The sequence below is a fragment of the Castor canadensis genome, chromosome 3 (genome assembly GCF_047511655.1).
Source record: "Castor canadensis chromosome 3, mCasCan1.hap1v2, whole genome shotgun sequence".
NCBI lineage: Eukaryota > Metazoa > Chordata > Mammalia > Rodentia > Castoridae > Castor > Castor canadensis.
Window position 1 is genome coordinate 120,059,890 of NC_133388.1, and position 25,250 is coordinate 120,085,139.

The following is a 25,250-nucleotide window of genomic DNA, read 5'->3' on the forward strand; positions in this document are numbered from 1 at the left end:
GGGAATCAAGTCAGGCTGTTCCAATCATTTTTTTTCTAGTCTATTGAATGAAAGTGATCTTCTAGAGAAATTAAGACTCTGGAAATTGAAAGGCTTTTTTAAAGATGAAAGGTCACATTCTATTTTGAAAAACACATTTAAATGTCCTAAGTTTTTCATGTCACACTGTAATATACAAATATGAAAAGATCTTGTCCTCAGCAATCAGTAACTAGATATTTAAACACAGCTGAAAATATCAAAGGACTAGGTAGCCAATTTATTAAACTATTTTAAACTATTATATTTTATGTTGAAGCACTGTCCCCCAGAAGATGGTACATTTCCATCTACACACCTATTGTTTTATTCCAAAAGCATTTATTAAGCCTCTTTGCTGTGCCAGATTTCAGGAGTTCTCTGGAGGGGAAATGATGATCCAAAGACTGAGAAAGGCTCAGGGAGAGCCCAGGGAGAAACGTGGAATGTCAAGGGACAGGAGGTAGATATATGAGTGACAAGACGAAGTGAAGGAATGTTCTTATGGAACAAAAAGAGACCAACGATTTTAGTGGGAGTAGAACTGGCTAGGCAGATACCAGTAAGTTCATGAAACTAGAAGGCATTTTAATACTAGGGCTATGGTGTGAAGGCATTGGATTTTGAACAGGCTAGCATTAAGACTGCCTGGCACCTGGATGAATTTAAGATTTTTCTTTATGCATATGCTGAATATTGAACCCAGGGCCTCCCATATGCTATGTGTGCACTCTGCTTCTGAGCTACACCCTAGCTCCTTAGAAGAACTTAAGGGGAAGCAGTCAAGAGGCAGAAAGTCCATTAGAAACTATTATAATTATTTGGAAAATAGTTGCTGAGGTTTGAACTATGATAGTGAAGAAGGAATTGAGAAGAGAGGATAGAATTGAGAAAGAGTGCAGTGGTAAAGACAGCAGCACAGGTAATTGATCAGACATGATGAGTTGAGAAGATGCTGGAATATGGAGGGAAGAAGGGTACATGTGACCTCGATTCATCTTGATGTCCACAGAATGGCAGTCACGCCACTGAGTGAGAAAAAGACACTAATGAGGTCCCAGGTGACTTTTCACCTGACTTTACCAAGTGCTCCTCTAATTTTAAATCATTTGGTAATAGTTTCCCTGGAAGATAGGGAGAAGTATTACATTTAGAGATGATCAGTTTTGGCTCACAAAAGATGTCAACTTCTCCAAAACCACCAGACTAGAAGCAGAGAGAGGAGAAACAAAGATCCAGAACATCCTTCTAGAGCCATCCCTCCTTCCATACAGCAGGCCTAGCTCTTGGTCAGGGAGGAGCTATCTTTGTTCCAGGACACAGACATACACTATTTCCTCCATGGTGATGGTGGTTCCTGCCTCCTTACCCAGATGACTGTCACCAACCGTAGGCAGTGCTGATCCTGATTAGGATGCACATTCTTGCTACAGGATGTCATTTGAGGGCTCCACTGAGAAGTGTTAAGCCTTCTTTTGCCTTTTGCCACATAAAGTCCACAAATGAACAGGAATCACCGGCCCCAGGAGCAAATGAACCCCTGTAACTTGCCCAGGATCGGTCACATCATATGCAATGGCAAACATTTTCCAAAGGAAATCTATAAGGTGTGTTTGTCAGGGTTCCCTGATGAGAAAAATACCTGAGAGTAACAACTTATAAGGAGCAAAGGTTTATTGTGGTTCCTGGTTTCAGAGATTTCAGTCCATGCTTGCTTTGGGCTGTGGTGGAGCAGTCCATTGTGACCGGGGTGCATGGTGGAGGAGGCAGGTCCACCTCATCATAGAAGGGAAGCAAAGAGAAAGAGGAAGGATTTGGGGTCTCCATAGCCCCCTCAAGAGCACTCTCCTATTGACCTTACTTCCTCCCAATAGGCCTACCTCCTAAATGTTCCACCATCTCTGATAGAACCACAGGTTGGTGATCAAACTTTCAACACAGAGGCCATTGGGATGCTTTCCAGATGCAAAGTATAGCAGCCTGCTAGGGCCACTCGAAATTACCCAATTAACCTATGGCTTCAATGAGAACCTGTAAACGGCTAAGTTCATTGCATTCCTAGGTGACATAGCTAAAGGAATCCTCAAAAGGAGAATGCAGGAGAACGGGGAAGAAGGAAAGAGAAAGCATGTGTCTTTGGAAAACAGAAAGGTGGAGCAGGAGTGGAGAGGGGAGGGGGTAGGTTTAAAGGGAAGAAAAGATAGTCTTCTGCTCTGCATATTAATTTCCACTGAATTCAGTCAAATGTCAATAGATGACATCCATATAGCATAGAAATACAACAGTAAAGCAAGATAAATTTAAATGCCCTCCCATCCCTGTTTGTGAGGCCAAAGCACACCTCAACTAGTCTAACTTAGGTAAGGACAGCCTGGCATTTCCTCTAAGGAGCATGATACCAGCTAGACCTGCATCATGAAAGGTCATGTGACTTTATCTGCACCTTTACTCACCAAACTGAAGCAGCAGACTGATGTAAAGGAACTAAATTTCACTTCTCTATCAACTTGTTTACACTAACATGCGATTTCAGACTTGCCATTATATATTTCCTCCCATGAACAAAGGGAGAAATAGACTTGGCCCTAGCGAGGGAATATAGGACATTGTTTTCAGTCAGATGTAATGACTACCTCATGTGAAGAAAGAGGACAGGAAAGCAGAAAGGAAAGATAACCACTTCTAACAGTTGCATTCTTTTTTTTTTTTTTTTGAGATTTTATGTTCAAGTTCTTTATTTTTTTTTCCTTTTTTTTTCTTTTATTATTCATATGTGCATACAAGGCTTGGGTCATTTCTCCCCCCTGCCCCCACCCCCTCCCTTACCACCCACTCCGCCCCTTCCCTCTCCCCCCTACCCCCTCAATACCCAGCAGAAACTATTTTGCCCTTATTTCTAATTTTGTTGTAGAGAGAGTATAAGCCATAATAGGAAGGAACAAGGGTTTTTGCTGGTTGAGATAAGGATAGCTATACAGGGCATTGACTCACATTGATTTCCTGTGCGTGTGTGTTACCTTCTAGGTTCATTCTTTTTGATCTCACCTTTTCTCTAGTTCCTGGTCCCCTTTTCCTATTGGCCTCAGTTGCTTTTAAGGTATCTGCTTTAGTTTCTCTGCATTAAGGGCAACAAATGCTAGCTAATTTTTTAGGTGTCTTACCTATCCTCACCCCTCCCTGTGTGCTCTCACTTTTATCATGTGCTCAAAGTCCAATCCCATTGTTGTGTTTGCCCTTGATCTAATGTCCACACATGAGGGAGAACATACGATTTTTGGTCTTTTGGGCCAGGCTAACCTCACTCAGAATGATGTTCTCCAATTCCATCCATTTACCAGCGAATGATAACATTTCGTTCTTCTTCATGGCTGCATAAAATTGCATTGTGTATAGATACCACATTTTCTTAATCCATTTGTCGGTGGTGGGGCATCTTGGCTGTTTCCATAACTTGGCTATTGTGAATAGTGCTGCAATAAACATGGGTGTGCAGGTGCCTCTGGAGTAACCTGCGTCACAGTCTTTTGGGTATATCCCCAAGAGTAGTATTGCTGGATCAAATGGTAGATCAATGTCTAGCTTTTTAAGTAGCCTCCAAATTTTTTTCCAGAGTGGTTGTACTAGTCTACATTCCCACCAACAGTGTAAGAGGATTCCTTTTTCCCTGAATCCTCGCCAATAACAGTTGCATTCTTAAAGCAAGCACATTATCCTTGAACATGTGTTTGAAAACAAAGACTTTTTGTTTAGCAGGTTTGTCACAGAGCCCCGAAGTTCTTAGAGTGGGAACAACTTATAAAGAATGTTTTCACTTCCCCCTATTTGTTAGGGAGCACATTTGCTGAAGCATGTGGAATGTGAGCATATGCATGTGTGTATCAGTGATGATGCTTGTGTTTCACAGCAGAGGACACAGGATTTACTTCTTAATTGGGTAAAAAGAATAGAGATGGAAATATTTTAAGGTCAGATCTGTGGGCCCACCATTTTGTAGATCACCAAAAACATTCAGTCTTTTGTATTTTGATGAGTTTTGGAATCAGCTTGCCAATTTCTACATTAAAAAAGCCTAAGATTCTGAAAAGAATTACATTAAATTAAAGATTAATTTGGAGAGAATCAACATCTTAACAATATTGAGTCTTTGGCCAACTAACATGGTGTGTCTATCCATTTATAGGTCTTCTCCAATTTCTTTCTGCAGTATTTTATGATTTTTAGTGTACAAATAAACCTATGTTAGAATTTTCCCAAAACAATTATTTTTAATGCTACTGTAGATGGTATTGTTAAATTTTAATTTTCAATTATACATTGCTAGTTACAGTTGACTTTTGTAAGTTGATCTTGTGCTCTGCAAGCTTACTTATTAGTTCTAGTAGCTCTTCGGAAGAATTTGTTAGGTTTTCCACACAGCTGAGCATTTTGCCAAAAATAAGGCTTTTGTGCTTTTTTCTTTCCAACTTGAAAAATTAAAAAAATTCTGTTTTTTCTTTGTTTGGTCCTAGGGTTTGAACTCAGAGCCTCACACTTGCTAGGCAGGTGCTCTACCATTTTAGCCATGCCCTCAGTCCAAAAATTTCTTTTTCTTGACCTGTGTTATTGGCTAGGATTTCCAGGACAAACTTGACTAGAAAAAATAGAGTGCACATCCTTGTTTTGTTTCTGATCTCAGGAGAAAGACATTGGGTACTCCACTATTAACTGTAGTGTTAGTTGTGGGTCTATAGCACTGTTGTCTGTGATGCTGGAATCTGCTACTAGGGAAGCCAAATGCATCACAGGGGCCTGCTCAGCAAGCACACCCCAGCCAGCAAGAAAAACTTCTCTCTGCAATGTATCTCCTATTTCCTCTACTGACAAAGCTTGGCATTATGTCAGCTGACCATGGTAAAAATCTAAGGGACCAGTTTCCATTTTTGTAGATTAGGCAATGAAGACTGAATTTGGAGCCAAGAAGCAATAAATTAATAATTGGCACTACTGTCTTTCATGGGGTTGTTCCTCTTCATTAGCTGCTGCCCAGACTCTCACAAACTGTTGTTTTATGTAGTGTCCAGTGTTTAGTATTTCAGGTAAGAGAGTAAATATAGTCTTTGGTGCTCCATGTTGTCCAGAAGCAGAAGTAAAGTGAAAGTTTACTACAGAAAAGCGTGGCAGGCTACCCATGGGCAGAGTAGACTCTCGTCTACATTTGTGAGTAGTGTTTTGAGCCTGGCAGTTGTTTCCTTTTAGAACCTTGACTAATGTACTTGTATTTCCTACCAACTGCTAGGTTAAACGACTTGTTTAGATTCAAGTTAAACATTTTTAGGAAGAATTCCTTCATAGACTGTGCTGTGTATCATATCAGGTTGTTTCACTTCTAGTCATGCTAACTTTGACTATTTGCTCAGGGTGATGATCACTGGATCTTACCCTTACAAAGGGCCTTTCCCTTCTATAGTCAATCAAGTATCATGTGGAGTGACACTTTTACACTTTCTACTATTCTATTGCAAAACATTTTTGCCTAAGGTACTTTTTTTCAGTTAGTCTATGTCTGTTCATTGGACTATGAAGACTATTTACATTTAGGGTTATTACTGAGAGATATGTATTGATTCCTATAATTTTGTTTGCTTTTTTCCTGGTTGAATCAAGTACTGTTTGTTTTTTTTCTTTCTCCCCTATTTATCTTAGTGGTTTTCTTATTTGTGGTGTTGAACATATTTTTTCTTTCCTAATTTTTATTTGTTCATCTATTCCTCTTGAGAAATTTACTTTTCTCTGAGCTCTTGTGATTATAACTGCCTTTTCCCCTTACTTTACGTATCATTTGGAAGTTGGCTTAGTGGTCATGAATTGCTCATCTTAGAAGGTCCTTATTTTTCCATTAATTTTAAAATTTAACAGCTGGATATTTCTCACTTGGCAGTTATTTACTCTTAGGGCTTGAAATATAGCATTCCATGCTTCCCTGCTTTTAGGGTTTTTGCTGAGAGGTCTGATATAATCTTGAAATGTAATTGCCTTTGTAAGTAAGTTGACACTTCTCTCTTATACCTTTCTTAGTTCTATACTCTTGGCATTTTAACTATACTGTGAAATGGAGAAAGTTCTCTTCTGATCATGTCTTTTTGGAATTCTAAATGCCTCCTGTTCCTTCATGTCCATATATTTCCCTAGATCTGGGAATTTAGTCTGTTATAATTTTGTCTTTCTATGCCCTTAGTTCTTTCCTCAGCTCCTTCTTCTACCATATGAATTCTTGGGTTTATTTTCTTGATCATATCCTAGATTTCTTGAAAGTTATAGTCATGATTGGATTTTTTCTTCACTGTTATCTGATTAATTCCTCAAGCTTGTTAAATTCCTGATATTTTCTTCTATTTTATGTAGCTTTTAATTTGCTATATTGTTTTTCATTCCCACAATTTCTGGCTTTTTTAGAATCTCAAATTTCTTTCTGAATTTCTTATCTGATTTGTTGGATTTCTCATCCAGTTCTTGAATTGATTTCCTTGTCTTATTCATTTTATTTATTTAAATCTCCTTTGAGGTCATTTGTCAATTTTAGAACTAGACTTTTAGATTCTTTGGTGCTTTCACTACTTAAAGTTTCATGGTATGAGAAAGATCATACTGGGGTTTGAACTCGGGGCCTCATGCTTGCTAGGCAGGTGTTCTGCCACTTGAGTCACTCCACTAGGCTTCTTTACATTTTCAAAGCATTAACCCTCTATGGAGTTATTTTATCTATGTAGCATTTGCTACCTCATTTTCTGTGTCCCTTCTAACAGCAAGAATTCCTATTGTCATTTATCATTGTGGCCCCATAGTCTTCAACGGTACTAGTACAGAGTAGGTGCTAACACATGCCAAGTGAGTAAATGAATTCGTTCTATTATTGCTATGCTCAATATTATATAATGCTCAGATATTTTTCTGAAGGCTATAGATCTCAGACTTGCTTGATGATAAAATTATCTGGAATGATTCCCAGGTCCATCCCACCCCGTTGAATCAGAGTCTCTGGGCGAATTTCTAGCACTGTTTATTTTTAAACAAGGCCCCTGGGTGAATTACATGCAGGGCTTGTTATTCAAAATGTGCTTGTTACACTACAGAACCTACTAGAAATGAAGAATTTCAGGCCCTATTCAGACCCACTAAGGTTTAACAAGCATCCTAGGGCTTCCTAGGTATGTTAAAGTTTAAAAAGGATTGGTCTACATTATATTCTCTTGGAATTTTCCAACCTGTCAGATCACCAGAATTAGAAAAACTGGAGTGAGGCCTGAGAAATGCACATTATTTCCCTTCAGATTCTCTTGAGTGATTCTGACAGTGAGCCAGGTTTAGGAGCTACCACCTGGCTCGAATTCCATAGACACAAACTATCCTACTAAATGATATAAAGAGAAAATGAGTCCTTACCTTCTTGGAAAGTCCTCACCTTTTTCCTGTGCTCAAATCTGTGAGCATATTGTAAGCAAATGACCAATTAACTAAGTAAAAGTATCTACCTAACTAGCACAACAGGCTAAGGCTTTGCCAGTTCCTAAAGTACAGGAAAGGATGCTAGAGGCTTGGTGGCTCCAAAAAGAGATGTGTTCAAGCAGTGGAAATAAGAGTCTGTACTTAGGATTGTTACCAAATGGCTTCAGGAGTGATCTGACTATCCAGTAGAGTTTTACTGTCATATTCTCAGATGTTCTAAGCAGAAATTTATTCCCATCTCTCTCCGTTTTAAAACAGATTTTGTTATTATTCAGGTAAAAGACCAAGAAACAACTGACATTGAAAATATAGTTCCTTATATTCACATATACAGGAGAAAGGGATAGCCCATACCACGAAGGGCCACATTGGGAAGCTCTAGGGTAAGTCGGGAGGCAGACTGAAAGGAAGAAAACGAGGCAACAAAATTTTTGTGGGTTTGGAGGCAAGGAATGAGTATGGAGGCTTAAGATTTGCTAGTCTAAGTAATTTTAGTGGTCTGATCCCTGCCTTGGGGTGATTAGAGCAGACAGATGGTGGTATGGAGTCCAAGAGCCCCATAGATACGTAGGTTCAGGATTTGTTGGTGCATATGAAAAGCCTACTTGTGAGTGAGTCCTTCCCTACCTCTGTAAACTGACTGGCTCTGAAAGGGGCAGTCCCTCCAGGCTCAGCAATGGCCCAATGTCAAAGCATCAGAAATAGAGAAAATAAATATGGTTAATGCAACCCTCTCAGCTCTACCACACAGTCTGCCGGAATCAGAAACATTTCCTTTGCCAATCATAGAATTCTGCCTCATGTGTAGAAAATACATCTCCTTGTTAACATCACCCCCTTCCTCCCTGGCATATCATGATATACTGTCTATATTCAACATGATGACAATTATGATTTTTAAAATGGAGACATGATTCTATTATGACATTTCTGATACCACTATTCCTGTGAACATTGGCAGGAGTTACAATCAGTATCCTGATCTGAAGTTTTCTTGATTTTTCTCAATTTATTCTTGTTAACCAAAGTCAAATGATATTAATTTAAACAAATTTCACATCAGTTTTCACTGTGCCTTTTCTCTAGGCAGGTTTTTTTTTTTTTTTTTTTTGGACAGTACTGGTTTTGAACTCAGGTGCTTCCTTTTGCTAGACAGGTGCTCTACCACTTGAGCCACTCTGCCAGCCCCATGTGTCATTTTTCTAAAGGCAAATTTGGCATCACTTATAATCCATAATAGTCTACTGACCTGGGCCAAGGCATGAACTGTGAGGTTTTTGATGAAATGGTCCTGGGTAAGATGAAACTTAATCATACTCTTTTACCTTTCCCCCTCAGGTTGACGAATAAAGTGACAGTGGTAAAGTCAATCCAAAAGATGCTTGAAATGTATCCTAGGAGCTTGAGAAGCCACAGGCAATGCTTGCTTGCTTTCATGATTTACAATGTCCGATGTAAAAACATCACATAATAGCTTTTTACTTAGAATGGCACAAGATACATTTCATTTTGGATCTCAATTTTAAAGATGAAATTCAAAGTCATATTTATTTTTCACTTATGCAGTAATTACTACCCTGTTAATAATCAGGGTATTAATTCTTCTTCTAACCTCAGGTTTTTCATTTTATCCCCAGAAGGAATGATGAGGAAATAGGTTCAGAATTACTTACTTCATCCATTGTTTAGATCTGAATTCTAAAGTACGCCAAAGACCTTCACTCTGTTCATTTTTTCAAAGACTTCTTTCATAATGTGGGCAGTAATAAGTACCATTTAAATGTGAAAGAGGTCATCATTTAAATCATTTGCTTTTCAGCTCTTGGCAGGTGTCTGACATAAAATATGAGACTCATGTTTGGATCATCAATCTGCCACATATGCATTGGAACTCTTAAAACCTCATTTTCCCCCAAAACATCATCTCTGCCAGGCTAACATCACATTGGAAACCTGTAGCTGACTAATGTATCTCCAAGGGCCAAAGCCAAATAAAATGACCAGGGAAAGAAATCTAAGACATGAATATTTCTAAATCCTTTTTGTGAAGAGCATTTTACTTAATATCTACTTTGAAAATAAGTGTTTCATTCTTAATTGATTCCTGCCTATAGGTTAAAAGGAAAATAAAAAACAAAAAACCTCTTTTACTCTGCCTCCTCCTCTAATTATAGCCCCAGTTCTATCCTTCCTTTCTTTAGCAGCTCTGTAAAAAAAAGTGATCCATGATTGCTTTGCTTTTCTCTTCTTCAGCTCAATATATAATCTACTATAACCGGACTCTTCAGCCATGAATCTGTTTAATGATAACTGCTTTCTTGTTCAAGTTTTAAAAGATCAGGAAATTCACAGAATTTACAGTCCATTTCACATGACTGATTGATACGTCAATTCAAGATAAAGCACATAATTAAGATTGGCACAGAATATTCTAGTGCCACTCTGCTAGCCATCTGTTGTTTATGCCTGCCCAGAATCCATTCCTGCTTCTGCTAAGACAACCTTTGCAGAAGCTAAGATTTTCTTTTGGTGAATCTCAGACAGCTCCCTCCTAATTAATTGAGAGAGGTACAATGTAACCCAGATCTAGACAATGAGATACAGCTTGACTTTCAGGACTGGCTTAGTTGAAATCATGTGACTCAGTCTAGGTCAACTGCAAGCAATGCAAGAGTTTTGATAGAAATTTTTTGGGAAGTTGGTGTGTGAAATATAAGCTAAATGAAGCTGGTGACCAATTTGCTATCATTAGGGAAAGACAGCCTTTAGGCCAGACAAAACAGAGGGAAACAAAGTGAAGAGATGAAGAGAAATTCCTGATGACATTATTTTTAACCACAAAGGATGGTCTTGCCTAGGAGATCTATCTACAGCATTTTACAGATTTGTTACAACCCTTTTAATGTTTTGTTTTGGCTGTTAAAGCCTATCAGACTTTGGGTTTTTTTTATTCACTTGTACTAAGAGAACTGGACCAATATAGAGATCATTCACCATTGACCAGGGGGCTAGGCAATAGGCACTCTGGTGGATTGTTAATTGCTATAAATTTCTGCAAAAAGTTCTTTATCATTAACCCAAAAAGCAAGGTAAACTTTTATAACTAAAATTAAACAAAATACAAAAGTAGTTCAAGGACTAACTGTTCTTTTTTTGCAGTATAGTAAATACCTTGATAATTCACCCTTTGAACTGCACTCTCTCAAGTTCCATGACCACACAACTTATTGGGCTTCCTCCCAGTCACTTCAAATATTTGTTCTGGATTTCATTCACAGAATTCTTTCTCTTGTTCACATTTTAATGCCTCAGGATATTATCCTCAGCCCTCTGGTATTTTAACTCTAGGTTAAAATACCTTAATTACACACACACACACACACACACACACACACACACACACACACACACTTCTTAGTTCTTTAATTATCATCTTTTAAAGTCCAGGTACAGGACTATTGGCTACCACCATCTGAGTCAACACATACCAAGAAGCTTGTGCTTCTGTTTCTTCCTTGTCTACAGCTCATCTTTTGGTAACATCATGGCTCCTTTTTACAGTTCACTTTTACACACCCTGTGGATTAATAAGTCTTATTAATTTACCCCATAAATGTTTGTCAAAGTAGCCCCTGGTTCTTACTTTCTCAGATACTCTTTTATTAAGAACTCTACTACTTTTTTAAGGTAAGCAATTCATAAATGTGCAAATAGAGCCACCTAAAAGCTTGTTAGAAATAGAATCTCTACATGTAATTCTGCAAGGGATTCTGATGAGCTTGGTCTGAGAATCCTTTCCAAATACCATTTGGATTATTGTAGCAGCCTTCTAATTGCACTGCTGTGAATATAACTCTACTGATCATTTCATTTTTTCCCATTTGAAACTTTCAAAGTAAACCCCCGCCTCTAAGATAAACTACAACTCCTTCACATGGCATACATGTTTTCACACGATAGCTAATTCTTCCAGTTTTCTCTTTCATTTCCTCAAATAAGCCATTCCCTCAATAAAATGTGTCTGGAGGTCTTTCCTTTTATCTCTTAATTTAACCTCAAATAACACTGAATATTCTATAACCCAGTGAACATCATAAGGTGCTTCTAGCTGCCAGGGCTAAATTCTTATCTGTATTACCTTATTTAATTCACATTATAGCCCTGTGGTGTTAAGTGATATTAGTGTAATTTTATAGCTCAAGGAATCTGAGGCTCAAAGAACTAACTTACCCATGGTCACAGAGCTATATAGATCAGAACTCTTAATCAGGTTACTATACCATATCTCAGGCTATGTGCTTGCTACGATCTCAGAAATATGAATTCTTCAGGACCTGACAAGGTTCCAAATCCCAAACCCAAGACTTTCATATAGGGATTACTTGATTTATTCAGAATGAATGCATGTTAAAAAGCATAAAGAACAAGAAAAGCAGTCATGATTTTATAATTTTCTATTCTACCTCAAAGTGATTTCATTTTTTAGGAAGGCATTTCCTTATTAATAAAACAACTTTTAAATTTGCATTAGGAAAGGCATTTAAAGATCACTGTATATTTTTCACTTGTTTTGTTTTTGTCTTAAAAGTTTAGTGCTAGCGATTGAGTCCAGGACCTTCTGTGTGCTAAGTACACTCTACTACTGAGTAATTCTCCCAAACTTAATATTGTGAATTATAAATTCACATGCAATTGTAAGAAATAACAGACAGATCATACATACTCTTTAGTTTCCCCAAAAGATAACATTTTGCAAAAGTATGGTTTAGTTTCAAAATCAGAATATTGACATTAATGCTGTCAAATACAGAACATTCCTATCAGTACCAGGACCACTCTTGCTGCTTTTATATGGTCACACCTACTTCCCTTCTACCTAATCCATAATCTCTTCTCCATTTCTTTATTTTTTTCCATTTGAGGAATGTTACATAAGTGAAATTATATGATATGAAACCTGTTGTAACTGTTTTTGGACTTCTTTAAATGTTCTATGACATCAAAACCTGTGGAATAACTGGTTTTGCAACCTATTCCCTCCCAGTTTGTAACTTTTCATTGTCTTTACATAGATCTCTAAATAGAAAATGATTTAACTTTTGATAAGATCTGGTTTCTCAACTTTTTCTTTATGGATCATGATCTTTTGTGTCAAGTTTAAAAACTTTCTAACTCAAAGTCTTGACGAATATCTTTTATATTTTTCTGAAAGTTTTATAATTTTATGCTGTACATCTAAATCTGTCATCCATTTTTTATTTAATTTCTGTGCAAGGTGTAATGTTTATTTTGAGGATTATTTTTATGCTTGTGGATGTCCAATTACCTCAGCACTGTTTGATTAAAAAGGCTTTCATTCCTTCACTGAATTGCTTTTGCACCATTGCAAAAAAATGTGAATATATGATTGTTTCAAAATAAGTTTACTAAAAAAAACCCTGATGTTTCATGGTGATGAAAAATTTCTGGAACTTAAAAAAAGGTGATTGCACATTATGAATATACTAAATGCCAATGTTAATTTTGTGTTATGAAACTTATCTCAGTAAAAGAATGAAGGAAACATTTATCCTAGCCAAGGATCCAATTAATGGTTTACACAATTCAAACAAGTTTTCCAAATACTGTGCATAAATGCCTCTTTTCATCACCCAGTCTGTTCTTTTCTCAGTATTTACTTCCAGCTTCCTCATTGCTAAAGTTAGGCAGCATCCTGGTGTCTAACTTCTGGATAAACGCTTTCAGCAGTGAGGTGACACGTGGACAGTGAGAGAAGCAGCAGTTCTTCGCAGACCTAATATTTCCTGGCAATCGGTTCACGCATGTCCTCAGTCATTCTTTAACCATTATTTATATCCTCGCTTGTCTTCATCCCTCTGAATTAAAGTGCCCTCAACAGAACACTCTATTACATCATGTGGTGATCACTGCTTCTTTCTCTGAACACAAAGCTCTGGAATAATAAATCCTATCAGTTTTCTGGCAAGGAGTTCACAAACTTCTCCTAAATGAGAGCAACACAGTGAGTCAAGGGCAGAGAGTCTAAGAAGTGCATGACTTGCTGAATTTCCAGACAGCCTTGTCCTGAAACTTCCTCCCATGGTTTCATTTAATTAACAGCGAAGTGGTCCACATTTAGATCTGGAAAATTCCTGATCCAAAGAAAGATTTGAGATGAGCCGATTGAGATAAATACCTTCCATATAGGACTGACATATATTACATTATCATAGCAGTGCATGGTTTCACGAAATCAATGACATATTTATGTCACTCTATTCAGCCCACTTAGCAGATGGCTCTCCCCTTCCCACGTATTGGAGATTGAGTCTCCAGCTTTGTGAATAATAGGCAAGCACTCTACCACTTGAGCTATTTCTCAACCTTTTGGCTTTTATTTTGCTTTTTAGACAGGGTCTTACTCTCTTTACCTGGGTTGGTCTCGAACTCCCAATCCTCCTGTCTCCATCTCCCAAGTAGCTGGGATTACTACCATGCAACACCATGCCCAGCTACAAGTGCTTTTTAAAAATACTTTTTATAAACAGAACATTAGTCTTTTACTTTTAAGTCATCTAACTTACAACACCCTAGTCATGGGCAACAAGAATTACAAATTTAGTCCAGAAATCATGGCAAACTGGAGCCAAATTTTTACATATTAAAGTGTCCTTCAATCCAGCACCTCATCACATAATGGCTAAAGTGACTGAAAAGGGGAGGAGGTATTTCTGTTTCTCTGTGGAATAAGCTTGCCTTGGCCACACTATCCTAAACACAGATGAAGGGTGTGAGAATTACAATATCACAACCTGCTTTTAAATCTAATCCGCTGTTACCCATCATTTAGGCAAGTACTTGTCATTTCTTTCTTTACCTCCCCTTGCGTAAAGGTTCTGACATTATTGTCTGTTAATGTATTTACTACTTGGTTTGTTTTTTTTTTTTTTTTGGTGAAACACAGCAGACCTTCCTCCTCCACAGTCATGATTGTTATTAGCAGATTAGAATGTTGGGGGAGTTCTATAATAAGTAAACACATTTAGCTTTGTGTTTATTAATCTGATTTTTATCACAAAATATTTGTGTGGGTTGCATGTGACCTGATAGCTTTGGGAGAACAGAGGCATCTGGAATTCTGTTCTAAAACAAAGAGCCTATGCTTGCTGATTCTGTTTTCCCAGCCTTATAAATGTATTAAATTTGCTATCTCAGAGTATACTGGCAATCTCCAAACAGTAAAATCCAATTATTGGTGTTTTTTTCCTCCAATTATTATTGGTTTTGACATTTCTCAGCTAGCCAACACAATCAGCAATGTACACATTTCTTCAAACTCTCCACTCAGAATTCATAATTTGTTATCACTGTCAGTAACTATTTATCTCAATTTCCTGTGCTCACGTCTACCGTCCAGACTTCTTAACCTGCCGTTCTGAGACCCACACTATCTACCCTACCAAACTTATTTTTCATGTATTTCTTTTTAGTCACATCCACAAATTTCCATCTCCTGTCCAGCCTAATCCACTTACCACTCCACCAAAATACCTGCTGCATTTCCATTTCAGTGCATGTGTTCATGTAGTTAGGCTTGTCGTTCCCTTTTTCTCTTGCTTATTCTTTCTCTTCCTGAAAGTTTCCTTTCTTGACCTAGCCTTCTCTCATAATTTTAATTTTTTAATATCAATGTTTTTCCTGTCCAGGCTGTAAACGCTGTCCAGTTACCATGTATGTGTTTCTCGTTACTCAATCTTCAGCCTCGCTCAACAGCTGATAAGTGATCTGTAGATGGTGCAATACTCTGGTGTTTGATTGAATCTAAATTCTTTGAATTTCTGTAGTACCTGCTTGCCTCTCCTCTCCTTTTGCATTAGAACATACAGCCTTATGTTGGTAGTTGCTATCTCGTGTTGTGCTCTTTGTGAATTACCCTAAATATAACACATTTATTTAACCTCACATTTTGGGAAGTGTGTGTATTTTTAACAACCTCAGCAGCCAGGATAGTGGCTGAAGAAACTTGAGAGATCGGCTAGTTAATTCAGAGACCAGCACAGGTCTTTTGTCTCCTGTGGAGTGTCCCTATGTTGTGGTCCATATTTAGCTTTTTTTTTTTTTTGGCTCCTTCTAGGGGTTGCCATCTCTCCAGCTCATATCTGTAGTTTTGTTTTGTGCATGCATCAAATTTCTTCTATGGATCTTGTGAAATCTCCCTTAAAGGGTAAAAATTGAAGTTTCATGGTTTTTGTCTTCCAAACAGGTAAGAATATAACAGTTAAAGTCAAATGAAAAAAGAAAAGCTAAACTTGTCACACTGTAATTCACTTTATTATTGACACTTATCATACAATGTTACTATTCCAATATTTTATGCAGACAAAAAATGACATAAAATACATAATGTACTTTGTTCATTTTAACCACACACAAAATATGGAATGGTTGAAACTCTGTTACATGGATTTCTTTTTTACACATTCAGATGAAATTTATCATTAAATTTTGGATGTTATATGATGTTAAATACAGGTATATTTGAAACAATTATTATTTATAGGGCAAATTTGATATTTTACTATTTAAAATAATAAGTACTGTGTAAATGAGTACTCATAAAAATATTTTTAAGCAAAACACTATGTTCTACTCATTTATTTGGCAGTTACAAAAATATATATCCATCTGAAACTAATAAATTTGCTTGAGGCATTAGATGTTCAAATTCAAATATATGATTTCTAAAGCATTTCACTGACTTAGCATTCTTGGCTACATATGGTACAAAATACAAACAGGGCATTAGAATAGGTTTGTGTTACAGATAATAGTATTTTAAGTAAGAGACATAACTGATCAATAACATATAGAGACACTGTTACAAGTTTGGGCCCAAGCACAACGAATACATATACAAGACTTACTCACTGTGCTTTGTATGAAGTGAATTCTCAAAAAAAAAAAACCCATTTCTTGAATGAATACATGGATAGATGCCATTTATTCTTATGATTTGCATCTAAAGTTATTCAGAGCTTTTTTTTTTTCCAGTAACCTCTACAATCTTGCTCCTAGTCAGCTACTTCTCAGTGGCAAAGCCAGGTTAGCCAATTTCAGATTGAACTCAACAGTGCTATGGTTTGGGTCTGGAATGTCCCCACAAGTTCTCCAGGGTGGTGCCACTGTGAGATGCTGGAAACTTTGGGAGGTGTGGTCTAGCGAGAGACCCTTATATCAGGGATCACACCTTAGGAGGGGATTGTGACACCCACATCGCTTCCTCTCGTTTGTTTCCTTGGCTGATGAGGTGAGCAGTTCTGCTCAGCCTGCCGTTATGGGCTGCTCACCACAGGCCCAACTGATCATGGACTAGAAATTCTAGAACTCTAAGCCAAAACAAACCTGTCCCCTTCATAATGTGATTATCTCAGACATTTTGTTATGATAATGGAAAATTCACTAACACAAATAGCTAAGTAGAATCAGTGAACAAAACATATCTTACCAGGTACACTTGCTACATAGATAGCTCTGATGTGTACAGAACAGACATGAAGTACATCAATCAACTCCATTTTTCATATCATTCAAAACATGACATAATAATCTAATTTTTATAATGTATTATAAAAATAAAATGTACTAAATATATATGTGTGTATATATATATAAATATATATATATATATAGAGAGAGAGAGACATATTCACACACACACACAGCTCATTTAGTAGGTTTAGTAGACTTCAGAAATCTCTTCCCAGTGAGAGAAGCAAACTATCCTGAGCAAATTAGGCCTTGTGTCAAGGAAACTGCTAATTGAGAGACAGATGCACACCAATGGACGCTTGCAGTACGAATGCTGAGATCACTGTTAATGGCAAGTTGTAGAAGCAGTAACATTTTTCTGAATCAAAAGACTGAGAAACAATGACTATGATAGAATTGCAGCACCTAGGAGGACGGTGAGGCCATTCTTGTTACAGGCCCCTCTTGTAAGGTTCCCCACCTGTTCTGCAAAGTAGAATGCTGCTGAAGCTCATTACTAAAACTCCAAACACCGGGCAGAGCACACAGTATTTTTTCTTAATTGAAAATCAGATCATCCTAAACCATTTCAAAATCTTCTGCCCTAGTACTTACACAGGACAACTGAGAATTCATTCAGCAAACTGGTTAACACATATACATGTTAATCAAACTATTTCTGGCTGAAGAAGTGTTACGAAACTATAATTTAGCAAGATACTTCACATACAAATAAGTCTTTAAAAAATTAAACTGGTTACCAAAATTCAGAAGCAATTTGGTCAAATATTAAAAGTTAATTACAATGCCACTAGTGTAGAAAGACTGAAAATGACTATTAAGGTAAAATATAAAGTATCCCAAAAAGGATTTAAAAGAAGGCTATTCACTTTAAATTTCAATATTGTGATTTTGTAAGAAAATGAGTGAAGAAAATATGCCTGCTAATCTGCATTAAATCATGCTACACAGGAAAAGAACTACTTGAACTAATGAAAGAATATTTTAGCATTTAAATAGAAATGTATTTATTTTAAATACATGGAGTAATTTACTTCCCATTAAATGCTTGTAAATCAACAAATACTAATCCTGCCTATAAAATGTATGTGCCCACAGGACTGAAAAAATGTTTGCTTAAATTAGTTAGTATGTTCCTTAGAATCTGTTTATCAGTTGGTTTTTTGGCTGTATAGTTAGTGTCAGGGTCAACCTCAATTCATTCCGTATTTAATGACTGCCAAATCAAAGTTACAAATCAGAACCAATGTCATTTCAATGTGATATATATTACAGTATTCTAAGAAATTAACCCCATTTTAAATTAGACATTGTTGCTGCAAGAAGAGTGATCAATGACTAGACAAGGAGTCTAAGCCACTGGAAGAAAATACCTTAAAGTGATGGAAAATAGCATGACACTTCAGACTGAGAGATTGGTTTAAAAAATTAAGCTTGTGCTCCAAGTTCAACGTTACATATCCAGTATTAGTAAGACTAGTATAGAAATTCTTCCTTCCTTTCTTTTATTTTTCTCTGAATAGTAACAGATACAAGTTTCTAGTCTCAAATTCCTTAAATTTTTAATATTAAGTTCTATAATTTTAGAAATCAATATTAGGAAAAATATATGAGACAATGGAATGTTTACAATGTATTTACTGCAAATTACGAACTGGCATTTGCTTTTGAGACAGGTCCATGTCAGATCTAAAATTTCAGTGCATGATGCTCCCTTTTAGGTAGTGAGGGGCAGATATCTACATTCAGAAGCTGGAAAAACAGTTAGCAAGCTTTGGCAGCATTTGCAAGAGCACTGGTTACAGAAAAGCATGCAGCATTTCGGTAGATACATCCTAAAAACCTGAGGCCAGTTAGATCTCCATTATCAGAAGGAGGCTCAGTACAATATTAAAAAAGATCATCAATCGTCCATTATGCATTTTTTTCTGATATTGTTTTGGAACTATAGTCAATTTTATATGGTGTATTATTCTAGACTGGTAATAGCTAAAACTGTTATCTTTAGTTATGAGGAATAGGGTATGAAATATTTTTCTCAGATTGCAACCCAAAATGTTTATCCAGAATGGTAAAATGTCCAAAAATCCTTGATACATTTTCATATATCAAGGGCATATTGCATATTTTAATTCATTTTCTTCAACATGAGATGCATAATTAAATGGCAACTCATATCCAATACCTCTAACTTTAGTAACAAATAATTGGCAATATTACAACAATTCTTACAGTAACAAGGAAAGCAGCATAATATATTAAGAAGACAGACTTCCTGGGTTTAAAGTTTGGCTCTACCACTTGTTAACATGAATTTGTGTAAGTCACTGGGCTATTCTTCAGTTCTTCACCTGTGAAATGGAGTAACAAAAAGAATACCATCTCACATTGCTGTTGTGAGGAGTCTGTGAAGCTGTAACAGTGTACAACAGGCTACGCAGAGGTATCACTGGGCATTCAGTAAACATTAAAAGTGTTAGCTACAATTTTATTACAATAAAAATTATAGTGACTGATGTTAATATAAACCACTACTAACTTTTAAGTATTTAGTAAGTGCCATGCATACTGATAGTATGCTCATGTTTAGCCCTAAAGGTATATTCTACTATATAGAGTAGATTCTCAAGATTTGTTATAAATACTACAATAGCAGGCAACATCTTGATGAAATACGGCAAAGTACAACTGACTTGTTGAGGAGACCCTTTCATGACTCTAATGAGGATCACTACCAGAACAGTGAAGTAATGACAACATGGAAAGTACTGGCAAGTTAACCAGTTCTGTTCACTCATTAGCTCACATTCAACGTTATCCAATATTCAGGGCAAGAAAATTACTAGCTTTCAGGGTCACTGGCTGATACTATTAAGAATGTTAAATCCCTGAAAGTTAAGGATATACTTAATGTAGCTATGTACATAAAGGTCATATCTTTATGAAATTCAAAATGTTCAGCTTTGTCTTTGGAACCTCTGATGTTGGCTTCCATATTGTTGCATACAGATGGACTTACTACAAAAGCCTTAGTGCTTCTGTGCCAAATAACAATTACCATTACCTTGACTAGTCAGACATAGACATTTAACACATTTGTAGCACTGTATTTTTGTTATTCAATGTACAACAGTTAGTGAAGATTCTTAAGGATAGCCTGAAACCATTATTAGATTTCATAAATAAATTTAACAAAGGCTTGCTTAACATTTAGTTATGAAAAACATTTCACATACTTATACTAAATCCATAGACAGTCTTGTGGTGCATAATGGCATTTGGTCAATGGTGACAGCACACACAAAGGTGGTCCCTAAGATTACACGGTTAATCATAGAATGATGGTGCTACACAATGTCTGACAAAGATGGCATTGCCTAATGGTGCCTCTCTCAGAACTCATCCCTGTCTTCAAGCAATATGTGACTCTAATTCTTATAATCGCAGAAAGAATGCTTTAATTAGCTTAAAAGTTATGTATTTAAAATCAATATTAATGTATTTACAATGCTAAAAACATCACATGTAGTTTAGAATGAAGATAGAATATACCTTGTGTTCATAAATTATCAAGGTTCATAACAGTCCTCTAAAAGTAAAATAAATAAACATTATTTTCACATAATTGATAGAAATGTACTCATGATGGTAAATTCTCTTAACAGTCTGACATTTCATAGGAAAGGCTTCATAAAATTAAGAGTAGTAGGTATATTTCTAAGTTAAAGATTGAGTTTTTAAATTAGGCTTATTTTTCTGTTCTTCACTCATTGCCTTTCTTGTCACTTCCTGGGCTCCCACTCCTCCCTACCTATGGTCACTGATGGTACAGCACCAGCATGCATGGTCCATCGCAGGGACCAAGGACAGCACCAGTTTGCTGGAATTGTCCACAAGCACAAAATGTACCTGAAGCAAGGAAGAAAGTCTCGCTGGAGGCCTCTATCACTCTCTTCTCTCCGGAGAAGTCCTTAGGAGAAGGTGTGAAGCCCACTCCCCACCTTGCACACAGATACTTTTCTGATGCAGGTGGGGGACAGACCACCCATGCCACCCAGTTACATGTCCTTAACATGGACGATGTCCTCTGCAATTGATGATTTGAATGGTGTTGTTCTTCAAAAAAACCCTATCCATTACTATATGTGTCCCTTTGAGGAAGCTGAAAACAAGCACAATAAAATTAAAAAATGAGGAGGCACAGTAGTTAAATTTTTTACCCCAATAGTTTTCCTGTAAGTTTTGCAGATGAGTTTTGACCTAATAACGAATATTTACTGTCAATATGTAGAGATTATTTTGTGAGGCTGAATTGTCCAAACTCCTATCTATTTCCAGCATCAATACCCAAGTACAAACTGAACATCAGCTATTTATGGGGAAAGATTTATATTTTCAAAAGGCATATTTTTATCTTTTCAGTGGAGAATGTTGAGACCACATGTGCTTTGTCTAGGTCAGTGTTCGGAAGTTTTTGCTTGCTTTGTTCCCTGGGAATTCTCCTCATTCTTCTCCAGCTGGGGGAGGGGGCTCACACAGCTTGTACAGCCTAGAAAAGACACAGGAAAGTCTGACAGTTACCCATGTATTGCCCTTTCCAGAGATGTTTTTATTAGTAGAACAAATACATAGTTGATAATTTCTTGGTTCCATGAGTCATAATCACATTGCTTGTTTCACTAAAAATAGCGTATGAATTAGAAAACCAAAATTTTGGTTTTATATTTAGAAAGCACCCATGTTTCTTTATGTATCTAGATGTCTACTGATTCAGCACATTGCATTGTTTTTTCAACCTGCTGTTCTGCTCAGTGCTGCCTACCTGGGCTGTTTACCTTGCTGGTAATAAATCTGTTCTCTGAATCCCAGACAATGATGTTGTTATGATAATTGCCATCACATCTATCACAATTATCATTGTGTAAAATATCATCTATCTGACAGGAATCTACTTAATTTCTGACAAATTTTAGAAATTTACTTCATTTTATACTGCCCCTGTGCTGAAGGAAGTTGGCTGTAGATGGGCTAATTATGGCAGATTCCTGAGGCCTAAATGTCAAAGGCACAATTAGCTGGTATTTCCTAAATAGCTACTTCTGGGCTCTGCCCAGCCCTCACTAACCCGTCAGTGGAACCTCCAAGTGGGTTGGAAGCCACTTTAACCATGGTGATGCCCAGAGATGCTCCCCCTTTGCAGCACAAGTCTAGTTGTCTGAATATATGCAGCATTAACATGAAGCCCAGGGGAAATAACCAGGGTTACACAAGTTCCAATGCTCTACAGTGTCCTAAATGGTAAAGTCCTAACCACAGAACCAAAGGAAACAAGAACAAAATAGCTGCCAGATAATTATGGTCACATCAGGGCCAAACGAATTACTTACAGTGAGAGAAGACAAGTTAAACTAAAGTAGAGCTACACCTGTTTCTGTTAACAGTTACCAAGGTCACACTGAGCTTAGGCTGATATCTCAAAAGCAGAATTCAACTTTTTATATTATTATTATTATTAGTGGTGGTACTGGGGTATGAACTCAGGGCCTCATGCATGCTAGGCAGGCAGTCTACCACTTGAGCCACTCCACCAGTCATTATTGTTATTAATGCTGAGGACTGACTCCAGGCTGCACAATTGCTACACATAGCCTCTACCACTGAGCTACATACATCCCAGCCTCAACTTTTCACCTTTTTAAAAGTAGTCCAAACCCAGGGATAGCCGTGGTGATTTATTCTTTTTACAGATTAAATTGAACACAGCTTGAATGAGTTAACCAATTTAGCAAATTATAAATTTCCTCTCCCTTTGACATTTAATCTCATGCTAATTCTAAATCAATGGAGAAGAATGAGAAAGATTTAATATTGAGTTGTAAATCTGGCTAATAAAATGAACTTTCTTAGTCTGGAAACAAAAGTTATTGTCTTTGGAGGTTGGCAAAATGTACTTCAAGTCTGGAAAGTGGTTTATGCTCTATAGATTATCTGCATGGAGGAGGTGAACACTGAACTAAGGACATGCCACATCAGAAAACCTTATTTCATTCTTCCCACAGAAAAGAATGCATTAAATTGAGCTGATGTACTTGAAAATTTCTTTTGCAGCTGAAGGATATGGTGTTGCTTCAAATTGTATTCCCGGGGCTGGAAAAATAGAATGATCAGAAAGCTCTTTTCCTCCTTAATTTCTGTCCTCTCATTTTCCTGACAGTGCTGCCTAATGGGTGAAAAAGCACAATGCCTGAGTCAGGTAAAACAAAAATGGGAGGATGGGTGGCAAACATCCAACCCCATGAGCTCTGGGCTGAGCCATCACTTTCCATTACCTTGCTCTGCACGTTTGCACATAATGTAACCAATGCTACTGGGTAGACGATTCTTTGAAATGTCTGCCTTGCAAATTGGAGCAAAGGCTACTCCCTGTGATCACCTAATGAAATATTAGCTTTGGGTACTGTGGAGCTGGACAGCTTCAGCTTCTGTGGGGCTTCTTGGAAGCGACTCAGGGTTATTTGAGTTCAGACACATTTGTACTGGAAATTGTGGAGCTCTGGGAACTTAGAGCAGGCAGATAAAGTTTGGAAGTGAAATGTAATCCAAAGATTTGGATTCCAACTCTGCACTGGGCATTTGTGCTTTGGCAGCTAACCTGTTGGGTAGTGGGAGATCCTTGCCCAACATTTGGAATCCTGGCTGCATTCTTATTCCACCCAGGCACACTGGTGGCCTGCATAAAAAAGGGTTGTTGTTGGCTCCACTTTGTCCTGTTCCTATTTGAGCTCAGGCAGCCATCTTGGAGCTGGCATTTCAGCCCAAATTCAAATCTGCAGAGAGAACTCTTAAACTTCATTCTATAGATCTTGCCCTTCATCCTTCTACAAAGCAAAAAATAAAAGTTGTATTAAAAGAGACTACCAAAAAAAAAAAAAAAAACCACCACCTCCTTCATAGAAAAAGTATCCATGTACCCTATCTTATGGCAATTCTCTCCATCTTAACAGATGAGAAAACTGCATCTCAAAGAAAAAAGAAAAAAAAAACCTGACTAATAAGGTCATGTAAAAGCAGCACCAGGGGCTCAAAACCACTTTTTTTCACTTCCAACCTAATTAAACAAATAAAGAAAATCAAGCCTTAACAGCACAATAGTTTCAAATTTTGTAACATAGGAGGGAATAAGGCCAGAATATATTATTTGGTTCTTGGTGAGGATTTTCTTAGTTCTTTGAAGAGCAAGTACACATACAGAAGTCAGAGAGGAAGGACTGCCTCTTCCCCTGCCTCATTCCCATTCTGACATGCATACAAATGACTTCCTTTGTCTTTCTACTCAACTCCTTGAGCACATTAAGTGTTTCTCATCCATCCTGATAACCCAATGCAAAAGCAGTTCTGTACCCGTCTCAGACATGGATTCCAAAAGGGAGTATATGAAATGTGACAGAGCCAAGAATGTCCAGGAAGCCCACCTCCAGGTGCATGTTTGAACTGTCACCATCCAGAACCAATCTACATCAGAATTATTAAACTCCAACACTTAGCATTCTGGTCCTATAAGTATTATATTCATCTGTCCTATGCTGTGACTATGATCACTTTCTCCTTTGTGAATTCCAGAGCAACTATCTCTTGTTCTCTTTCAACTTCCCCAATTGCTCATCTTTGATTCTGACTCCTGTGTTTCTCTGCTTTCTCTTCACTACTGGCATATCCCTGGCAGTGTTCCCGACCTTCTCCATCAGTGTCACCCTTTCACCATGATAACAAAATTCTTTTCGAGTTTTTCACTGACCTCTTACACATTGATGACTCACAGGACAACTCTACCTATTCTCCCGCCAGTTTCAGATCAGTACACTGAGCTGCCTACCAAAGCATCTCTACGAAGTTGTCTCCTTGATCTTCAATCTCAGTCTCGCTAACATAAACTTACCATCTTTGCCTAATGCATGCTCTTTCCTCCTGCATCCACTATCTCAAAGACAAGATTCATTAACCCTTTGTTATCCAAACCAAAAATTCTATGGTCCTCCTAGGATCTTCATTTGCCCTACCTCTTTTCCTTCATTTAGTGTTCAATGACTATTACTTCTGTCTTTAAGTTTCTCTCTACTCCACCCCCTCATCTAAGTTCTCATCACCCCCATAACCTTCTTTCAAGCTCTTTTCTTCCATCTTAGCTGTCCTTCCATGGACCC

The 25,250-nt window shown here is 37.3% G+C and overlaps 1 protein-coding gene across 1 annotated transcript in view; it reads right to left on the reverse strand.

Annotated features, from left to right (window-relative positions):
- Positions 1 to 15,809: 15,809 nt before the first annotated feature.
- Prex2 (phosphatidylinositol-3,4,5-trisphosphate dependent Rac exchange factor 2) overlaps positions 15,810 to 25,250 on the reverse strand; it is a 288,123-nt gene continuing 278,682 nt past the window's right edge. The window contains exon 40 of the mRNA XM_074068562.1: positions 15,810 to 21,598. Coding sequence (XP_073924663.1) covers positions 21,553 to 21,598 — 46 coding nt within the window. The 3' untranslated portion in view covers positions 15,810 to 21,552. The remainder of the gene's footprint in view (positions 21,599 to 25,250) is intronic.